We start from the raw sequence: 19,858 nt of genomic DNA, 5'->3' as shown, positions 1-19,858 counted from the left end.
GCCGAATGTCACGATCGATATTTTAACCGGGAAGAGGGGGATTGCAATAATTCTGCAGGATGATAAACGGCAAGATCATTGCCCTTTCAAATTTAAAAGCTCACTGCAATACAATAGACATTTAAACGACAAAGGAATAATAGAATAAAATAAGCTGTCCCATACAATGAGAATAATCATGAAACAGCAAATATTTGTAGAGGGGGGGGGGGAAGAATAATCTTAACAGGGATGAAGGAAATTTAGAAGAAGGGTGGATCAATTTCCTCAAAAAATGGGACAAAGCCTGGAAGATTGCACCCAATATCGGTTTCCACGTCACTCCTGAAATTATCCAAGCTGCTCGAGAAGAACGATAATTTATGTTGGATTTGTGACGCGATAAGGGGAAATAGGAAAATAAAGGGGAGAGGAAAGCGTTCGTGGAGGAGTCACCTTCATGTAGATTAGGAAGCACAGTTGAACAGGAACCTGCAAGTTAAGTTGTGTATAGTGATACACACGGTGTTTTAGTTTTTTAATGTTTTTAACATGAGAATAGGTTAATTGTGTAAGTTTTTAGTGAACGACGAGCTTTTTATATACGTCTGGGGTGGGGATATAATATTTTAAATGTATCCACACCAACCCTTGTCCACAATCCTTCTATTACATTTCGACGTGGTCCTATGCTAAGTACCTAATTTTTTCATATGAACCTGAAGAAGGGGATAGTTAATCTCCGAAACGTAGTTCTAACGAAAGAAAAATAGGAACAACATACTCGCATACGTAAGTATAGTTTTTAACGTTAATTTTTAACATCTTTTTATATTCTGGAATTGTGAGTAATACGCACCAAACCTGCAAAATGCTATGTACTTGAATATAAAAAAAAGGCCTAATTAAGTTAAAATCTTACTTGTACAAACTTTAGCCTCCCTGCTTTTTTGGCGAATTTGTGAAATCTACGACTCGTACATTTCTTTATTTCCTCTTATTACTCGAAGAAAGGTCCTTTTCAGTGGATCATATGGCCAAACTGCCCATCAGCAGTAATAATAATTTAGCTAAATGGAAAAATTTCTTTAAAAATGTTGTCTAAATTTTCGCTTATAAATGTTACCAATTTACATGGTGATTTATCGTAGTGCAGTTCTATAAAACACTATCAGTTCATTTCTAAGACCTTGTGAATCAAAAACATCTGGATTAAACTCTAGGCTATTTTCAAGTCAGCAATTCAATTCAATTCAAATTTTCTTTATTAAAGGGCGAGGTTCAGCCTGTGGCTGTTCTCCCACCTAACCCTGTTTGACATTTACCTAGTGTACATAAACAAAATCATAAAAAAGAGAAGAAAATACAATAAAAAATGGTTACAAGGAAAGAACAAAGATGAGATTTAAAAAATAAAAAAATCAATAAAAAAATCAAGACAACACGTAAAAAAGAAAGAGAAAAAAACGCATTCACGCACACACACACACACATTAAAACACACATACTAAACATTTCTGAGCAGGACATTCACGCATGGATGTTGAGATTGATGTACATGATTATGGTAGTTTTGTGAGATACGATAGAACAACGCATACGTAAATATTACAATATAGCTGTAGATTTGTCAAGAATTGGATTGGATTGACGAGGCTCGTATGTAATCTAAACTGTATTGTGTAGTGTTACTCGTGGGAGCTTGAACAGAGATATTGTTCATCTAACAGAAAATTCTTTAGGTTATTCTTAAATTTGTTAGGACTGGGGAGGGAGGTAATGGAGGGCGGAAGTTCATTCCATGTTTTTGCCGCTGAAAGTGTAAAAGACGATTTGAAAATTTCCAGTGAGTGTTTGAAGAGTTCAAGTTTCGCTGTTCCTCTTGTTTTGTAGTTGTGTATTTCCCTTCTGGTTTTTAGTCTCTCGAATAAATTTTCGGGAATTTTTTTATGCAAAAGATTCTGTATAAAGCAACAGAAATGAAGTCTGCGATGTCTGTTCATGTTTAGAAGTTTGCACCGTATACTATATCACAGTAGTCTAGAAGAGGGAGAATCAGTGTTTGCACAAGTTTCATTTTAATATTTGTATTTAAGTATTCATTAAATTTATAGAGGGATCTTAGTGCTGCGTAGGCTTTCTTAGTTTGCTCTTGAACATGAAGGTCCCAGTTCAAGTGTTCGTCTAACATAACTCCTAAATTCTTTATACTTTTTGAATGTGGAATTTCGGATGTCTCTATTTTGACGCGTGGATTATTCGGGTTTATCATTGCGAGGCTATTCTTGGAACCCATGACGGTGAAAACAGACTTTTGAGGATTTATTTTCAGACCATTTGCATTACACCAGGTATTGATGGCTGCCAAATCTTTGTTAAGTAATGCTATTGCATAATCTGGTGATTTTGGTGGAAATGGGATTTGAATTTGGGTGTCATCTGCATAAAAGTGTACGGTACTATGCTCTATGTTGGTTTCTAAATCTGCTGTGAAGATTGTATATAGGAGAGGAGCTAGAATTGATCCTTGCGGAACGCCAGTTTCTAGCGGAAGCGTGTTCGAGAGAGAGGGCGTGGCAGTTTTTAGGAACACGTTCTGTTGCCTGTTTGTCAAGTACGATCTGAACCATTTGAGTGCAGGGTGTGAAAAATTATAATATTTCAACTTGCTTAAGAGTAGGTCGTGATGAACCTTGTCAAAAGCCTTTGTCAGATCCAGTGAAACCAGAGCAACTGTCATACCCTTGTCCATTGAGCGAAATATATCATCCGTGACTTTTAGCAACGCCGTCGCCGTGCTGTGAGCAGGGCGGAAACCCGATTGGCATTTCGGAAGGAGATTGAGGCTGTTCACATGATTTCTGACTTGATTGTAAACAATTTTTTCGGTGATCTTGGAAAGGGTGGGTAGTAGACTTATAGGACGAAGATCGTTTAAGGACTATGTTACTTTTTTCTTAGGTAGACGGATCACGCGCGCTGTTTTCCAGCTGATTGGATATTGTCCAGTCCGAAAGGAGAAATTTATTATATGTGTCAGGTGACTTAAGATAAACGGAAGTGATAGTTTGAGCATTTTTATTGTTATTCCATCATTGCCAGAGGCATTGGATCGTATATTATTTACTGCTTTAATTGTGTCATATTCACTGATTTCTTTAAGATGAAATTGTTGTGCACTTTCATTAAATATTTTGGAGTTAAAAAAATTACTGGTTTTATTTAAGGCTGATTTCGAGCAGTCGGCCTCACGACAAATGTTTGAAAAATGTTAGTTTATTTTATCTACGTCTCGTATATCAGAGGGTATTTCATTAGTAGTTTTACTATATACTCCCCACGCCTTGAGTTTGCTCCACAGGTCTTTGTTGTTTTCATTAGATCCTAGGTGATGGTTAAAGAATGCTTTTTTCTCTTGTCGTTGCACCGTAGTTGTAAAGTTTCTTAGTTCCTTGTAATGTTCCCAGTTGTTGTTTGTCTTTTCGCGTTTATATTTTAATAAAGCTCTGTCGCGGAGTTTCATGAGTAATTTCGTGTTTTCGGATATCCACGGAACACTTTTATGCTTAACCGGTTTAGTGTGGAGAGGTGCATGTTTGTCAAAAAGGTGGATAATATTGGTAGATGTATACTGTACCTTATCTTCGATGTTGTCGGAGCTGTTAATTTGTGCCCAATCAATTTTTGCAGCATCATCTTCAAATTTCTCCTTATTGAATTTTGAGAAATTACGGTATGTGACATAATGTTTTTCTCTTTTCGGTTTTTCAATGGCAAGGGTGACACTTACCATGCAGTGATCTGAGATTCCGATAGGTACGGTTACATTTGATGAACGTACAATGGCAGGGTCATCTGTTATTACGACATCCAGTAGTGATTCGCTATTTTCCGTTATTCTAGTCAGTTTATTGATAATTTGCGTAAGGCCGACAGAATTAAGAATTGATCGAAAGTATTTTGTCTCCGGTTTGTGTGGCGAAAGAAAGTCGACGTTTGTATCTCCTAAAATAATCAATTTGTCAACACGCGGGAAAACTTCAGAGATTGCGGTTTCTAAACGTGATAATTTTGTGTAGGATATATTGGGTGCTTTGTATATCCCGATTATTCCCAGGGTTGTGTTTCGAATCTTTATCGCTACGCTTATAATTTCAACTTCATCGTTATTTTCATAATTGGTGGATGTTGAAAGGACCTTGACATTTAAGTCTTCGCGATGATATAAGATAATACCACCTCCACCCTTCGTAGTCCTGTTTTCAGGAAAAATGTTTCTTTCCGAATATGATTTGAATTTTGTTAAATTTTAAAGTTAAAATGAAGCAAGTTCGGCAACAATTAAAAATACCCAGCTGCATGACGTGTTGTCAATAATAAAAAAAGAAAAAAAAAGGCTTCTGTATCTTCATTCAGGCACTAGAAGCCATGCCTGGCTCCGCGTGCCACAACTGCCGAGATCAGCAGAACCATGTCGAACACTACCGAAACATCATGGATGCTCCAGTCTCGGCGCATCGGATTTTGCCTTGGCCGCCGGAATGGCCGCATTGCACTCAAGAGGAACCGTAGCGGGCCTGGGCTCTTATTTCGATGTGCTAAACTTTGCAAATCCCTTGCATATTTCTAGTAGTTTTATGCTGCCATTTGACTAATTTCGCACAAATTTGGGAATATTTTGACTCCATTTTTTGGTTCTTCCCTAACATATTTAAAAAATAATATTTTTATTATTTTTCTTGGTGATGATAATAAAAATATTATTTTTCTTGGTCATCGCCACTTCGCCTCTGTTCACAATCTTTTGCATGAAAAGTTTCTTTTATGACAAGCTGTACCCTATAAACCGTGGATGCTTTTGAATAATAAACATTTCAAATTCCTTATTAACATTACTTTCAGTTTATAATATATGTCTCTCTTTGATTTTTCTTCTCATTTTATTTTTTGTCAGTAGCAAAGACTGACATTTCCAAAGGAGGATTTGTGGATGGTTTCTAAAAACAGCTTTGCCAAACTGGGTTATTTTCTTTATTATTTCTAAAGCTGAAAATGTAAAGTAATAATGCATGTACATTGAAAAAAAAACAACATTCATGCACATAACTTAGAAGCTGTTAGGTCTAAAAAGACTGAAATGACTTATTATGACGAGTGAACGCAGAAAAATTTACAAACCACAATTGATGTGGTTCTGACATTTGGACTGAATGAACTTAAATGCATATACGTAAAAATATTCCACCATAAGTTAGTTTAACAACCCACTGTCAATTCGATTTAAATCCTATACACATCCAACAACATAAAAATAACCAATCTACTGTAGCATACACATTCTAAAGTATGCATGTTTAAGGCTGACTCATTCTAACCAACATACAGGGTAATTTGAAATGAATGGTGTAACTTTACAGTTATTATGACGTTACTATTTATGATATAAAATCAGACAAGGCCTCAATATAAAGAAAAACTCTGGAAGTTTTCTTCTCACTAAGTGGGCTTATGCTGCTTTGCCAGGATCGCCAGTGTTGCAAAATGGCTAGAGACCAGTAGAAGGTGTATTGTGTGTTGGAAGTATCAAGAACTGATTCACTCACAATGGTGCAAAGACATTTCCACATGCGTTTTGGTAGTAATGCACATGTTTCACCTTTCCGAAAGATTTGCCAAAGTTACAACTGTGAATTGTTAGTGTCTTCGAAACCATGGACAATGACTTGCTGTCTCATGCATAGAATGTACTTCATTATCGTTTGGATGTTTCCGCATTACATGTGGTTCCCATGTTGAATCTTTGTAATGTGAGTTATGTGAGTAAAACTTCCACAGTTTTTCATGTTGATGCCTTGTCTGATTTTCTATCATAAATAGTAACATCATAATAACTGTGTAAAGTTGACCATTCATTTTGAATTACCCTGTACATCATAAAACTATGATCAGATATTCCTAAAAAAGACAATTGTAGCAGAGCAATTTACAGAATTATTGGACCAGTAAAATTATCAGCAGTCTACTTCTAGTTCTAACTTAGCACTAGCTTGTAATTCCACATCAAATACTTACAAGAAACACCAAAGAAGGAGTTGGTGTAAACCTGCGGATGTTGATGAAACTTAACATGGTTGGCAAGTGACCCTGTCTGGCACCCACAAAGCACAACCTGGAAGAATAACATTATCAAATTATTATTATTATTTTGAGAAAGGGCTCAGCTAGCACATCTAAGGGAATACTATTTGGTGTAATAAAAAATAGTAACAATTTTTACTGCAACAATGTAGGTGATGTAACGGTGATGACAAAATAGTGAACTTTTCCTCATAAAAGTCTATTCCCTTCATTGCCATTACATTATGTAAAAATTTCCCTTTTAACCAAATAAATCCCACTAGGTTAATTCGATGTTTCGGAAATGTATCGATAGAGGTCTCTGCAATCAGCCTGCAAACCTACTCCTTTCGTCTCGATACCAACAGTACAACACACTCTTATCATTGTGATTTGGCACAGGAGAACTGGTTGCCTGCCGTCGAAACATTGTTAAGTGCTTCGTAACTTGGTACTGCATTTCGATAAGATGATGCGTTGGAGCATAGCGGATTGATTCGTGAAACAAGACTTACAAGCTGCAACTTATGTTCTGAGTTCCTACCAGCCTCGAAAGGATATTGGGTACAATTTCCAGCATGCAGAGTTGAATCCAAGGACGGCGAGTGCATGCTGAGAAGGAAACCTGTAAGCAGAAGAATTCAGAGAACTACGAGACACTGTTTGCCCGAACCCATTCAACTCAAAGTTATCCATGTTCACATAGTGCAGATTGGAAAAGGAAAGGAACGTCAATTAAGAAATGAATGTTGAAGTACTTTTTTTTCTAAATTACTAGTGTCAGAAAACAAGTGAACTTACAAGCAACCCAGTATGGTCTCTATGGTCAAACTAAATAGTTTCTGATCTCCCTCTTACATGAACATAAATGTTGCAATATGTAGAACATGCAGATCCTGACATTTTTGTTTGCAAAAAGCAAGCTTTTAAGATGTGAGTGTTCCTTTATTCTCAAAGTGTATGAAGTCGTCAAAACTGACTCGTACAATTGTTGCGGCAACTGAGAATTGAGAGAATATTCAAATCGAATTATTTTACCATTGTGAGCGAAGACTATTAACGAGACGTTTTCCTTTTCCCAGATTACCTTTCAATTTTCATAATAAGAAGATCTGATACCCACGAAGAGAGCATCTAAAATCGTCAATATTGGAAGAGACATATTTATGCATATTTTAACTGTTGAATTATTGTTTTAATATTCGTAAACTATTGTACAACGTTCTTAAAAGTGGTAATTAACTTGATGTGAATATTACACGTTATTTCAAATTTATGAATTTTAATATTAACTACTTGACGAGTAAAAATGAACTTAAGAATATCCTAATTGTCACATGCTTGAACAAATTAATATGAACCACAATTTCATTGTAATCTATAACCAAACCAATCATGTTGATCTGTCTAGATGGAAAATAAACCAATTAAACCAATGTATTTCCTTTAATCAGAATTCTGGCTGCTGGGTAGTACGTAAGGGCATGTTTGAGGTAAAAGCTTATTGTGGTGTATATGTTGTAGCAATTTTCGGTAATAAACCTAGTTTATTTGTATAAATTACCAAAAATTCTACAATCTTCACCACTGTGTGGTATTTGCGGTCATTCCGCTCTGATTATGAACGTAAAGTGACGTAGTTCACTAAACTCCCTGTAGGTGTCAGCACCTGTTACGCTGTTCAGGTGATTCCTTAATCACACCAGGTTCGCATGACGTAACTTGGAAGTGCCGTGCGAAGCGAGCAGTCACAGCCGAAACAGAACACAGTTCGTATCACGCATCACAAGAGGAAGCAGCAATTGCCAGTAACGGCAGTTCAATTGGTATCGCGAGGACTTTGCCATTCTAGGCAATAGCGATACATGGGGAGTACTATTCAAGCATTTTTTTTTTATAAGCAGCGTCATGAACTAATTCATAACAGGAACGTCTGACTTAACACATAAAATCCAGATGCATGGAGAATATGCGGGGACGGAAACAAGAAAGATTGGTCAAATAATAATAAAAATAATAATAATTTTGGTAGCTTATTATTTTTGATCCATCAAAGCAGAACGTTACAATGTTATCCTGCGGGCTTATTTCTCTAATTATTAAACTAGGAGCTTATCTTGCATTAATTAGATGTAACCCCATTGCAAGAACAACTTTGAATATGTGGTTTCTTGGTCGTGATTATATTCTTACCATCTATAGTTCATTTTTTGGGTCCCAGCATTTATACCTTCCACCGACCAAGGATCGACGTTACAGTGAACAGAGAAAATTACAGACTATAAGATGACTATTTTGTAACAAAATAGTGAATTATGGAAAAAATCCTCTAGCATATGGAATATGCTACCAACATCACACAAAGAAATAAACTCAAATTACTTAATGAGAAAAGTTAGAAGATATATTTAATGTCACTTAGGTTTCCAAATAAATTTCAACTGATACAAAAACAAAGTATGTACATATATTTCAATGTGTAAACTAGTGCTGGGCCAATACCACTGTGAAGAGATACCACTGCAGATACTTGATATTTGCAACTGTGACAATTTAAAGTAGTTCAGAATATTTATTAATTCTAAGATATAAATTTTCCATTAATTTCATAAATTCCAACCAAGCAATATTCCAAAGTTTTGCTTTAAAATATTAATAATTTCAAATTAGATAATTATTTAATCACAAAGTCCATTTCTCCTGACAATAATGTTATGAAAACAATGAAAAATTTACAGGATATTTAGACATGGTATTTTTGCGGGCTCTGGTACCAGTGGTAATTCCAACTGGTACTCATACTGTATTGGCTCAGCCGAAGGTTCCTTTGTTTGTGGTTGCTCTATAAACAACAACTGTAGTAACAAATTGTAAATAAGGTTAACGGTAGCTTTAAACACTCAAAACAAACCAAAGATGAGGATACATTACCTGGAAGAAGTCATTATGTGCACGCTGAGTCCACCAAACGCTGACATGGCCACAAACAATGGCATAATCCAAGCCATGACTCCTAAAAGCTGATTGCCAAAGGTCTGCAGGGGGCAAAAAAAAAAAAAAAAAAAAAAAAAAAAAAAAATTAAACAATGTGGCGAGTGGTGCTGGATAACCCTGGACCATTATATCAACACAGTATGTATCAAAAAGATTGTCAAGAGTTTAAAAAGTTGTTTACTTTTTAAATAACCTGTAGAGAAGTATGAAAAATATATGGATAAAACAACCCACAGGTGTGTCACAAAAGACAAATCGAGGTGGTAGTCCACTCAGTTTTTTTTTCCATTTTTCCACAAAGGCACATAGATGTTCGGAAATGCTAATGTCACCTTTTCAAGGAGGGGAATGACTTTGAAATTGTCTCTGGGAAGTCTATTCAAGATGTAAAAACTGTTTTACACTTCATAAATTGCAGCATCACCATATTGTGAGGTAGGGGGGAGGGAGAGAGAGGGGGAGAGGGAGGGTGATAGGGAACAAATGTGATGGATGTACAAACAAAACTTTCACATCTGCTGTCTTGTTTCTTGTGAACTTTTGAAACTATGCTGGCTATGTGAAACCCTGATAATCACTGTGATACATGCTGTATGGTGATGACTAGATTTAACTGTTCAGGATAACACAATTGAACAACTTCAATTTTGACTGTCGATGTTCATTAGTTAAGTGCAAACATAGTTTTATAGATTAAGATTATGCAACATAGTCCAATCCTATTCATTAGAAATTTCAAATACAGATTCAACTTGTGAGGAGCAGCTAATGAACTCCCGTACACAGTAACAGAGAAATGGATGTTTTAAAATTATGTAACATAAATTAAACAAGTTACTGTTGTGTCTAAAGAAGTAAATTAAGCAGATCCTCAGAACAATACAAGCAATTCAAATCACCACAGTGCTAGTGCTCATAAGCTAGATTTACATACATATCGTATCACGCCGCAGACGTGAATCGAACCTAGGACCCGGGTATCATAAATAAATAAGCTAATCACGTTATAAAAAGGGTCCCGCTGAAGCATTGAAAAAAGAGCTTCTTAAAAGCTCATCGCGACAGCGTCCTTCAGCGGAGTTGGAAAAACTCCGCTGACATTGCATTAGAAAATGAAATAAGGAATCAGCGTTCTTCCTCAGGATTGCCGTTGAGAGAGGACGCGATCGAAGCAAGCGTCGTAACGGCCGATAGTTCAAATTTCACATAAATAGGTCGCTTGAGAAAATCTCATTCTTAGTTGTCTTCCGTCAGTCAGATGAAGTAGTTATTACAAAAGAAATCCGTGTCTAGTTGTTTGCAGTTTACGCGAGAGAGCTCCAAAGGCATCGTAAGTTCAGAAAAAGGAGCAAACGAACAATCGGGAAGTTAAAATTATCGTTAGAATATCGGTCGGCGAAAGTACAGAGTTTGGAGCCCGGAGTTGCTCCCTCGTCCGTTTTGTTTCAGAGTAAGACGCACGCCGTCAGTCTCGCGAACCGCAAATCGGTTCAGTATGTAACCCATCGGTTTAGAATTAGGTTCTGCATGATATTATGTTGTGTTTATTTTTTGGTTGTATACCCATTCTTGCCTTTTTGTATGTTCTCTGGTTTTTATTCAAATATACTTGCTTCTATCCTTGACTGGACAGGATGGGTAGCCGCGACATTTTTTTTTTTTTCTCAATTTAGGCAGCAGGTCTACACACGAAATTAACTTCCCTCCAGGATGAATAGTCGCGCCCATTTTTTTTAATTATTTTTGATTATTTATTTAAGCAGCAGGTTTTCAAAAAATTAACTTCCCTACGTGAACCTAATTTTTTGCCCCAGAGCGGTGTGCCGTATCACGCCGCAGACGTGAATCGAACCTAGGACCCGGGTATCATAAATAAATAAGCTAATCACGTTATAAAAAGGGTCCCGCTGAAGCATTGAAAAAAGAGCTTCTTAAAAGCTCATCGCGACAGCGTCCTTCAGCGGAGTTGGAAAAACTCCGCTGACATTGCATTAGAAAATGAAATAAGGAATCAGCGTTCTTCCTCAGGATTGCCGTTGAGAGAGGACGCGATCGAAGCAAGCGTCGTAACGGCCGATAGTTCAAATTTCACATAAATAGGTCGCTTGAGAAAATCTCATTCTTAGTTGTCTTCCGTCAGTCAGATGAAGTAGTTATTACAAAAGAAATCCGTGTCTAGTTGTTTGCAGTTTACGCGAGAGAGCTCCAAAGGCATCGTAAGTTCAGAAAAAGGAGCAAACGAACAATCGGGAAGTTAAAGTTATCGTTAGAATATCGGTCGGCGAAAGTACAGAGTTTGGAGCCCGGAGTTGCTCCCTCGTCCGTTTTGTTTCAGAGTAGGACCACGTCGATCCAAGGACCAGCGAAGAAGAGATCGCCGTAGAACTCCAGGTAACGAACATTCCTTGTCTTTCCTTCCCCTGCCTGTTCAGTCAAAGGTAGTGTTTAAATATATGTCCGTGTGTTCTTACTTACGGGGCTAGTCCCCTTGTAGTTAAGTGTCGACGTGCTCTCCAGAGCTACCCCTTTCCTTTTACAACGTTCCTCTCGCCTAACAAGCGAGTGGCTAAAGGCTGTCATAGCCTATCTACGATCCCCGCTCTTAGACTTTATACGATATACTGGTCGTATTTCCAGCTGGTGGCTGAACTTCATGGCTATTTCTGGCTCTTTCAGTCACCCTATCATCTTCGAGGGTGTGTGGCTCGATGGGTGTCACCAAACTCAGTTGCAAAGTGAACTAATGTTTTGTCCAGTGGCCGCGGTGGCTCAGTCGGTAACGCGTCTGACTACCATGCTCAAGGTCCCGGGTTCGATCCCCGGCCGGTTCAAATCCGGGAACTTTTCTAACGTTGGAAGCGGCCCCGGCGCCCACCCAGCGTCGAATAACATGGGTACCTGGGGGAAACCCTGGGGGGTAAAGGCGGTCAGGGGCGTGATGCTGATCACATCACCCCCACTCACGACCGGATCAAGAAAGTGTGGGGCGTTACCCCCACACCCCCTATACGCCTTCATGGCGTTGTGCTATGCACAGGGGAACACTTTACTTTTTTTTTTCTTTACTAATGTTTTGCCAGTTGCATACTGACCTGTGAGTGGTCGTTTTGGAAACTTCATTGAGCAGGACCACATGTGTAGTTGTACCATTAACCCCCATTGATTTCTGGTGCTGACGATATGATTGTCAGAGAACTCTGTCGCTTGTCGCTTTACAGTATGTTTGGCAACATGTGGCATACCTATTGATCATTTGTTTCATCCGTCCAACAGCGTTCGGTGTTTTCTGGCTCGAAAATGCCCCATGTCAGTCAAAGAAAATTCAGACGATTGCTGATTCGCTGTTTCCCAGCCTACAGCTGCAAATGCAACCAGTATAGTTGAGTTGCATTCTAAATAGAAATTGGTACAGTACCACTAATATCAGCACTTTGGCTTTAATTCAAAAATCTGAAAAACAACTGCTTGATAAGGGAAGAATTTGATGCACAGAAGTAAATGGAAGGACACATGTTTAAACTTCAAGTGAATTGTCTACGATGACAACATTCTACACTACATACAATATTGATAATGTAAGTCTTAAGCTACAAACAAATTGCCCCTCACCCCTATATAAAAAAAATAGTAATAAAAAAAATTCAAGAGTTAAAATGCACATGCATGGTTAATTCTATATCATTATGCACTAATTTAGCACTAGAAACATAGACAGAAGCATCTACACACTTCAAGCTGGAAACACTGATTATTTTTTCTTTCTTTTCTTGCAAGCAACAGATATACATGAGCAAATGTTTGGATAGACAATAGACCCAACATATCCTAACACAAAAAGTTATTTTATTTTCCAGGAAGCTGGAAATTTTTGTCACCTAATGACAGGTGTGTCACAACCTAAGATTTAACCCAGTCCCTAGAGTTAACATGTGTCGATTTTATGACACACAATGTTCTTGTTTTTTTATAAAATTGCATTGATTTTGGATGTATGTACTTTTCACATATTAAACGATTCCAGAAAATATTGTTGCAAAATTTTCACAGCACTGTTAAGGATAAAAAAAATGACCCCCTCCCCCATTTCTCAAAGAAGTGTCACTAGAGGTGAATGCCAACCTACAGTATCCTGCATATTACATTGAATCTTTTGCTAATCTCGATGATGAGGATGAATTGATGAAGCGGAACTTGTAAAGACTATGACTTGAACCAAGAACCCTCAGTAGAGATCTCACGAGATGACTAATAAATACGAGGGTGGATCATTAAGTATCGAAACATTTTTTTCCCCCGCGATGTTATTGTGGCTGGGACGTTGAAATTTTACATATGTATAGTTTGATCAGGTATAACTTTTGCAGCAGAAGCGTGAACTACTTAGCAATGATGATGCTCATGTTATTGTTCTCAACGTGTGAAGAGCAAAGAGCTGTAGTTCGTTTCTTGTGGCGAAAAGACAAAACCCTAGTGAAATTCTCAGGGAAATGTTGGGCGTGTATGGGGAAGACTGTTTGGACCATAGCAACATCTCCAGGTGGTGCACATTTTTTCAAGGAGCCCGTGCGAACCTTGTTGACTTGTCACGTTCAGGGCAACCAGTAACAGCTGCAACGGAACGGAATGTTACAGCCATTGAGCAGGCAATTCTCAATGACCAGCGGATCCATCTGAGAACCTTGTCAGAGCGCTTCAACATTTCTTACGGTACAGTATGCGATACCGTGCATGATAAACTGAATTTTCATAGGTGGCCAACGCTTCAATTCCGATGAAGAAATGCAATCGGTTGTGTGTAGGTGGCTGTATTCCCAAATGACGGAGTTCTACAAACAGCGTATATTGAAACTAGTTCCACGATGGGAAAAATGTGTTGAAAGACTTGGCTCCTATGTCAAAAAGTAGCTAAAAGATGTGGTTTCATTGTGTATAATTTATGTTGTCTTACCTATTAAACTTCTTTCTTAAAAAAAAATTGTTGTGGGAAACATAATAATCCACCCTCGTACTAAATGAGTTTGGCTTCTGGGGAAGGTATATATGTACTCTTGAAAATTTACAACCATTCTGATAACAGCATCTTCTCACAGGATTAACAGTTAATATGCTTTTCTGACCCCATTCCTAATATAATCCATAAATTGCACAATACCCCATATGTTAAACATAAAAAAATAGCTTGACAATTGCATATATAACAATATATAATGACAAAAAACAATTACAAGCTCGAGTTAGTAATACAGGACAGTCACTCACCACTGCAATAGCATCAGAAGCTCCCATTTCTAGGGGGGAGAGAACAGCGAGATATGAAATGTTGGCCAACACATAAATCAGTGTCACAAGGGGAAGGGAAATGTAGATTGCCCTTGGGAGATTCCTACAAGAGAATCACGGCAGTTTACTTATCTATTCAACACAACATACCTTACACAAAGACACAAAACTGAAAACTGTTCCCACATTTTACAATTCTGTTATAAAAATAAAACTACAAGCTTCATTGGTACCTGATGCATACCATTACCAATATGTCATTTGCATGAGAGTTTTCCTCCTGATGCAATAAATGCCCATTTCCCTCATTTCATACAACTTGAATGCAAATTTGCTTATTTTCACACAATTTACATGCAAATTTTCCACATTTCATGCAGTTTAAATGCAAATTTCAAGATTTGCAAACAATTCAAATGCAAATTTTCCTCTCTTTGTACAATTTAATGCAAATTTTCTTCTCTCTAAGATGTCATCCATGCATATATTCTTAATATCCGTAATGAAATCCACTAGAAACCATTGAAATATTGTGTATGAAATAAATGTGTCAGAAATACCAATTAAACTAAGAAATTTACTCTGATAAGCTTACTTTTCATTCTTCCACACAAATTTTTTTCTCTTGATCGATTTCGCCACCCGACGTGTGGCAAGATCGATCAAGAGAAAAAAAATTGTACAGAAAAATGAAAAGTAAGCTTATCAGAGTAAATCAATGTAAACTGAGTACGTAAATAATTTATTATTTAACAAATTTATTCATTTTTAATACAACATATACTAATAAACTAGAAATGTGATGAAGAGAATATCAGAAAAAAGTGAAATACCGGTACTGGTATCAGAATTCCCAAAATTCCAACATTTCAATTCTGACAAATGTCTCTCTCAAAATTTTGATCACAGAAGACATATTGATGCTCTATTGGCAAGATTAATGCTGTATAAAGCATATTAATGCATTTCTGAAGCTTTGTTTTCTCATAACTTTCTTTATTCGTTCTCATACATGTGTGAAAACTGTCTCTATACCAGTGTAAAATATATCTGGAAGTTTACAATACAAAGATTTTTAACAGAATTTTTACTTTGTCATGCATATCTAAAAATTATCAACAAGTACATCAGAATATGTATATTTCCTGCTTCATCAGATAACTATATTCTATGCAATCACAAAGGATGTTTTAGGGAAACACACAAACTCCCTTCGATAATTTTTTTTAGTGGAGGAAAGATCATATTTATGAAAAAAAGAATTGATTAAGGTGCAGTATAAAATGCACAAGTGCCAGAAAACCAGAATGTATACTGGTTAACTTTCTTCTTACTGTAACAATGAAAAACTAAAAACCGGAATGGTTCAAAGAGGAGATTATGCTTTGTTCACAGGATAATGTTACTTGCACCCAATAGAAATATAGGAGCAGCAACTAACAGATATTTTAAAATCGGAATTTACATACACTTTAAAAAATAAGTAAATCGATAGCAAGTTGTACATGCACAATCTAAAACTTCATTGCATATTAACTTTGAGGGTCAGGCCCTGCCAAGTGGGTTTTCACTGGGTGACATGATTCAGCACGTCAAGTCCCAGCATTGCTGTTTCCTAGCTTTCAAAACTGCTCGCTTTCAAGTGTCTCCCCCAATTCTCCTCATGATGCTGGGTCAAAACAAATTTTAGAACTCTTACCAGTACAAACAATAGTATGCCAATGACAAAATACACCTACAGAAAGTTATAACCTGTGTACCATGGAGCTTTCAGTCAAAACCAAGTCAGACGCTTGGTTTTGGTATAAAGTTTCAGATGTGCAAAAAGTGGTGATGATACACCAGTAAACATTTGACCATTAAATTGTAAGACTTGACAGCAAATGGAAAGATCATGAATTTAAAAGTGAAGGGGGTTTAATGTTTAGTATTTTTCTTTGACTTTAGAAATAATACCTTGAACCTCTTCTATTACTCACACATATGGATTTCGAAGCTCTTCTGTCATGAAGTTCAGATAGTTCCTGAAAAAGAAGAAAGACACGTGGTTATTCCTATTTATTTACACCAATAAAAACATTAGAAATATAGTGGAACCCAGATTTTATATTTTCCCATATTATACATTCAATCTTGATGGGCAAAACATAGCAAAATGTTATAAAATTTTCCTCAATTTTACATTTTCACGCATTTTCAGTTTTTTGTTAATTTAAAGAGATCTTAGACTGAGCATTTTCCTGCCATATTTAGTCTCAAAATTATGTAAAATGTACAAAAAAAACAAAAAAAAAAAAAACCTCTTGCGTTCAAAATTTGAGGTTTATTTGCTGACACAACACTTACTCAAGTCTGGACTATCCTGCTGTTATATGCAAAACCAAGGACTTTGTATTATTATGTGACAAAAATAAACTCCTTTAAAAGGACTGAACAAATGATAGAAGGTAAGTATAAGAATAGAATATGACTATTAGGGTGAAAACTTTCTATTTTGTGTAATAAGTGTAAAATGTCTAAATCAAATTTGAGAATTTATTCATGGTCCCACTTCATATAAACAACAAAATGAATGAATCTGGAAATTATTATTGTCTTTCAGAGCCTTAAAGTCGTATTGTATTAAGGGTTAAATGTTTGTGAATGTACATACTCTGCATACTTCACCAACAAAAGTTATTGGCAACTGCAGTGATACGTTTCACAGACAAATGAAGTCAAACTTTGCAACATATTTGAAGTATCAAATGCATTACACATTTTCATTAACTTTTCATGCCCTCAGACTATGTCAGCATATTCAAGTTTCTTGCATTTGTTTGCAGACACCACCCAGTCCCTCATCAATTCTATGAAATCAGTGCATTATGAATATTTTAATCCGACTGCATGCCTAAAAACCTTACATTTTATCATTTCTCTTTTAGTCTACAGTTATTACAAGCATAAAAACAGTTTTTCGTGATCAAAATTTTTTTAGCTGAGATAATAATAAAACAAGACTGCTAATTTCACAGATAAGTTGCTATATTACAACAATTTAACATTGACAACATCCATTGTATAACTTTATCTTTAATCAAACAAAAAATAAATGTCTGATGAAGGGAGTGTGTGTTCTTCTGAAACGTCACAACAAAAAACTATTTTATGCTTGTAATAACCGTAGACTACAAGAGAAATAATTCTATAATGCAAACAATGCGTACATACAATGTCACACAGAATGCTGGAATACCCAAAACATTTTTATAAACAGCGAATTTGGAACAGAAATTCAGTCTATTTCCTGTTCTGATATTTAAAGGTTTTATTCACCACAAACATGCGTTAATGATCCAGTAGAAAGTGCCTTAACTGTATAATGTCAAGAATGGATGGGGCAGATATGCCCATGTCGACATAGGCATGGCTGTGTATCTATAACATTGCTGACACAAATATTCTGCAAGTTAGAGAAACATACATTTTTTTTGTTATTATTCCTAAAATATGAAGTTTCTCTTTTTATAAGCCTATTTCAGATACCTGGTTTCATATATCAATTAAGAAGTGATTCTCGGTAAATTTTATAGTCACCAACATGAAACACAATTTTAAGTTAAGTGTTCAAGATTTTTTTTTTATTTTCAAAAGTATAATAAAAAAATGGCAGAGTTATGGAAGCTGATGTTAAAAGCCATTAAATAAACTATAATTACAGTAAAACCATGGCTCATTTTTCTCTTAATCACACTTTTTCCACACAAATATCCTAACTGTAAAATTTGATTCATTAAAGCATACCATCCAGCGTAGGAAAATATTCCAGAATAAAAAGACACAGCTATCTGCCCTGGGTCAGTTGCAGTTCCAAAAAATGGATCATCAAAGTTTTCTGTATTGCCTGCAATTTACACAAAATAGACAATTAATGATTTATTTGGACTGGCTTATAGTACAATACCATTCCATACAGGTTTGAAAAACAAGATTTTTAATCTTCATTATTTGACTACTCTTCTACCTTTCAAGGTTTCAAGACAAAAAGATGACTGATTGATTGATTTGCTTTATTTTACTTCGCTTTTTGTGCAACTTTTTGGCAAATTTGCGAAGATGGGGATGAGTGATGATATGATGAAATTGATGAATGAACACTCACAAACACCCATGACCAGGCCAGGATTCGAACCAGGAGAAACCTGGCGTCGTAGCACGACGTGCTAACCACTCTCCCCATGGGGGCCGGCAGAACAAGATGAATGATCAATTCATGATATAGATGATGGGACAAACACACACTAAGCTGATACTATTTTCAACCAATGAATATACTCCAATTCCCAGCAATAAGAACACTTACAATTGTATTGTGAATTGTAACAGTAACAACACAGGAAATGGTATAAGGATAAGAGAGTATGTTAAAAAAATATTAATAAGCATAATAAACAGGTAATGAAAAGAATCCTGTTCAAATATATTAACCTACACTAACAGATGATGCCACCACCTTGTCCTGGAGATATCAAATGATCTCACTACAAAAAGGTTCCAGGTTTGAGGTTCCTTGTGAGTGTCCATATATCAATTCCTTTTAATCATCATTCAACTTCAGTGTCACAAGTAGCCAAGAAGAGCAAAGTAAAACAAGAAATAAAAAACTATAACTAATGACATGCATGACAAATGGTTAACACGATGACAAAGGTAGGAAAATTAATACAGAGGAACCCTAATTATAAGTTTCATCTTGGATTGAGCTAAAACCTATGTATTGGTACCAGAAAGCAACATTTTAAGTACCATCTGAAAATTAAGGGTCCAAAGAAAAAATGAGGGCATAGGTCCAAAGATCGAAATTTTCCGTAATTATGCAAAATTTCCGAACCCAGTTGCGGCACATGCATTACATATCCTCATAGTGTGTTCTTTTGTCGTGTTTCCCTCCAAATTTGGTCCATACAGCATCCATAGGGCCTACTCTAGAAGCAAAATTCCGGACATTGTCCTAGCTGGCAACACTGCTGCTCCATATTTAAATTTTCTTTACTAGAGAAGCATTAGTCTGATTTCCACAAAACTTGGCACGGTTATAGGAATGTACCACCGCCACACACTGCATTTTTTCATTCACTTCGGTCTATTGAGGTGGCAGGTCGTATGCAAATTTTTTTAAAAAATCAACTACTTCTTCGTTTAATATTAATTATTGGGAGGCACATGTATAAATTTTATCTCCGCTAAAAGCACTGTCTTTAAGAAATAAAACAAAACAAATTTCATCTGTGTACAATAATTGGTTCTTGAGTTACGTTTTTTTTTTTTTGGTACCTCGTGACAAGTTTGAAAAATGCGTGCTTGAAAATGTACCGGCGTGAACGAGAATACAGGTACGAGAGAGGTCCGGTGCCTTAAGGTTAATTTGCTACATCATATTTCATTCCCCTAAGCATAATTGATTGACTTGTTGTTTTAAGCCCACTTTATGCACAGAAAGGCTAAT

At 36.3% G+C, this 19,858-nt stretch overlaps 1 protein-coding gene across 5 annotated transcripts in view; it reads right to left on the bottom strand.

Annotated features, from left to right (window-relative positions):
- The window catches only part of gb (solute carrier family 7 member genderblind), a 41,578-nt gene that overhangs the window by 5,517 nt on the left and 16,203 nt on the right, over window positions 1–19,858 (bottom strand). For all 5 annotated transcript variants that reach the window (XR_014440638.1, XM_083110282.1, XM_083110284.1 and 2 more), the window contains exons 7-11: window positions 18,157–18,256; window positions 16,350–16,394; window positions 14,350–14,473; window positions 9,028–9,131; window positions 6,052–6,148 (exon numbers count right to left, since the gene is read on the bottom strand). Coding sequence is in view for 4 of the 5 variants with exons in the window: in XM_083110282.1 (XP_082966408.1) it covers window positions 6,052–6,148; window positions 9,028–9,131; window positions 14,350–14,473; window positions 16,350–16,394; window positions 18,157–18,256 (470 nt within the window). In the remaining variant the exon portion in view is untranslated. The remainder of the gene's footprint in view (window positions 1–6,051; window positions 6,149–9,027; window positions 9,132–14,349; window positions 14,474–16,349; window positions 16,395–18,156; window positions 18,257–19,858) is intronic.

Source organism: Lepisma saccharinum, chromosome 24 (genome assembly GCF_977018435.1).
Source record: "Lepisma saccharinum chromosome 24, izLepSacc3.1, whole genome shotgun sequence".
Lineage (NCBI taxonomy): Eukaryota > Metazoa > Arthropoda > Insecta > Zygentoma > Lepismatidae > Lepisma > Lepisma saccharinum.
Note: the sequence above shows the minus strand (reverse complement) of the source record. Positions and strands in the feature narration are given on the sequence as shown.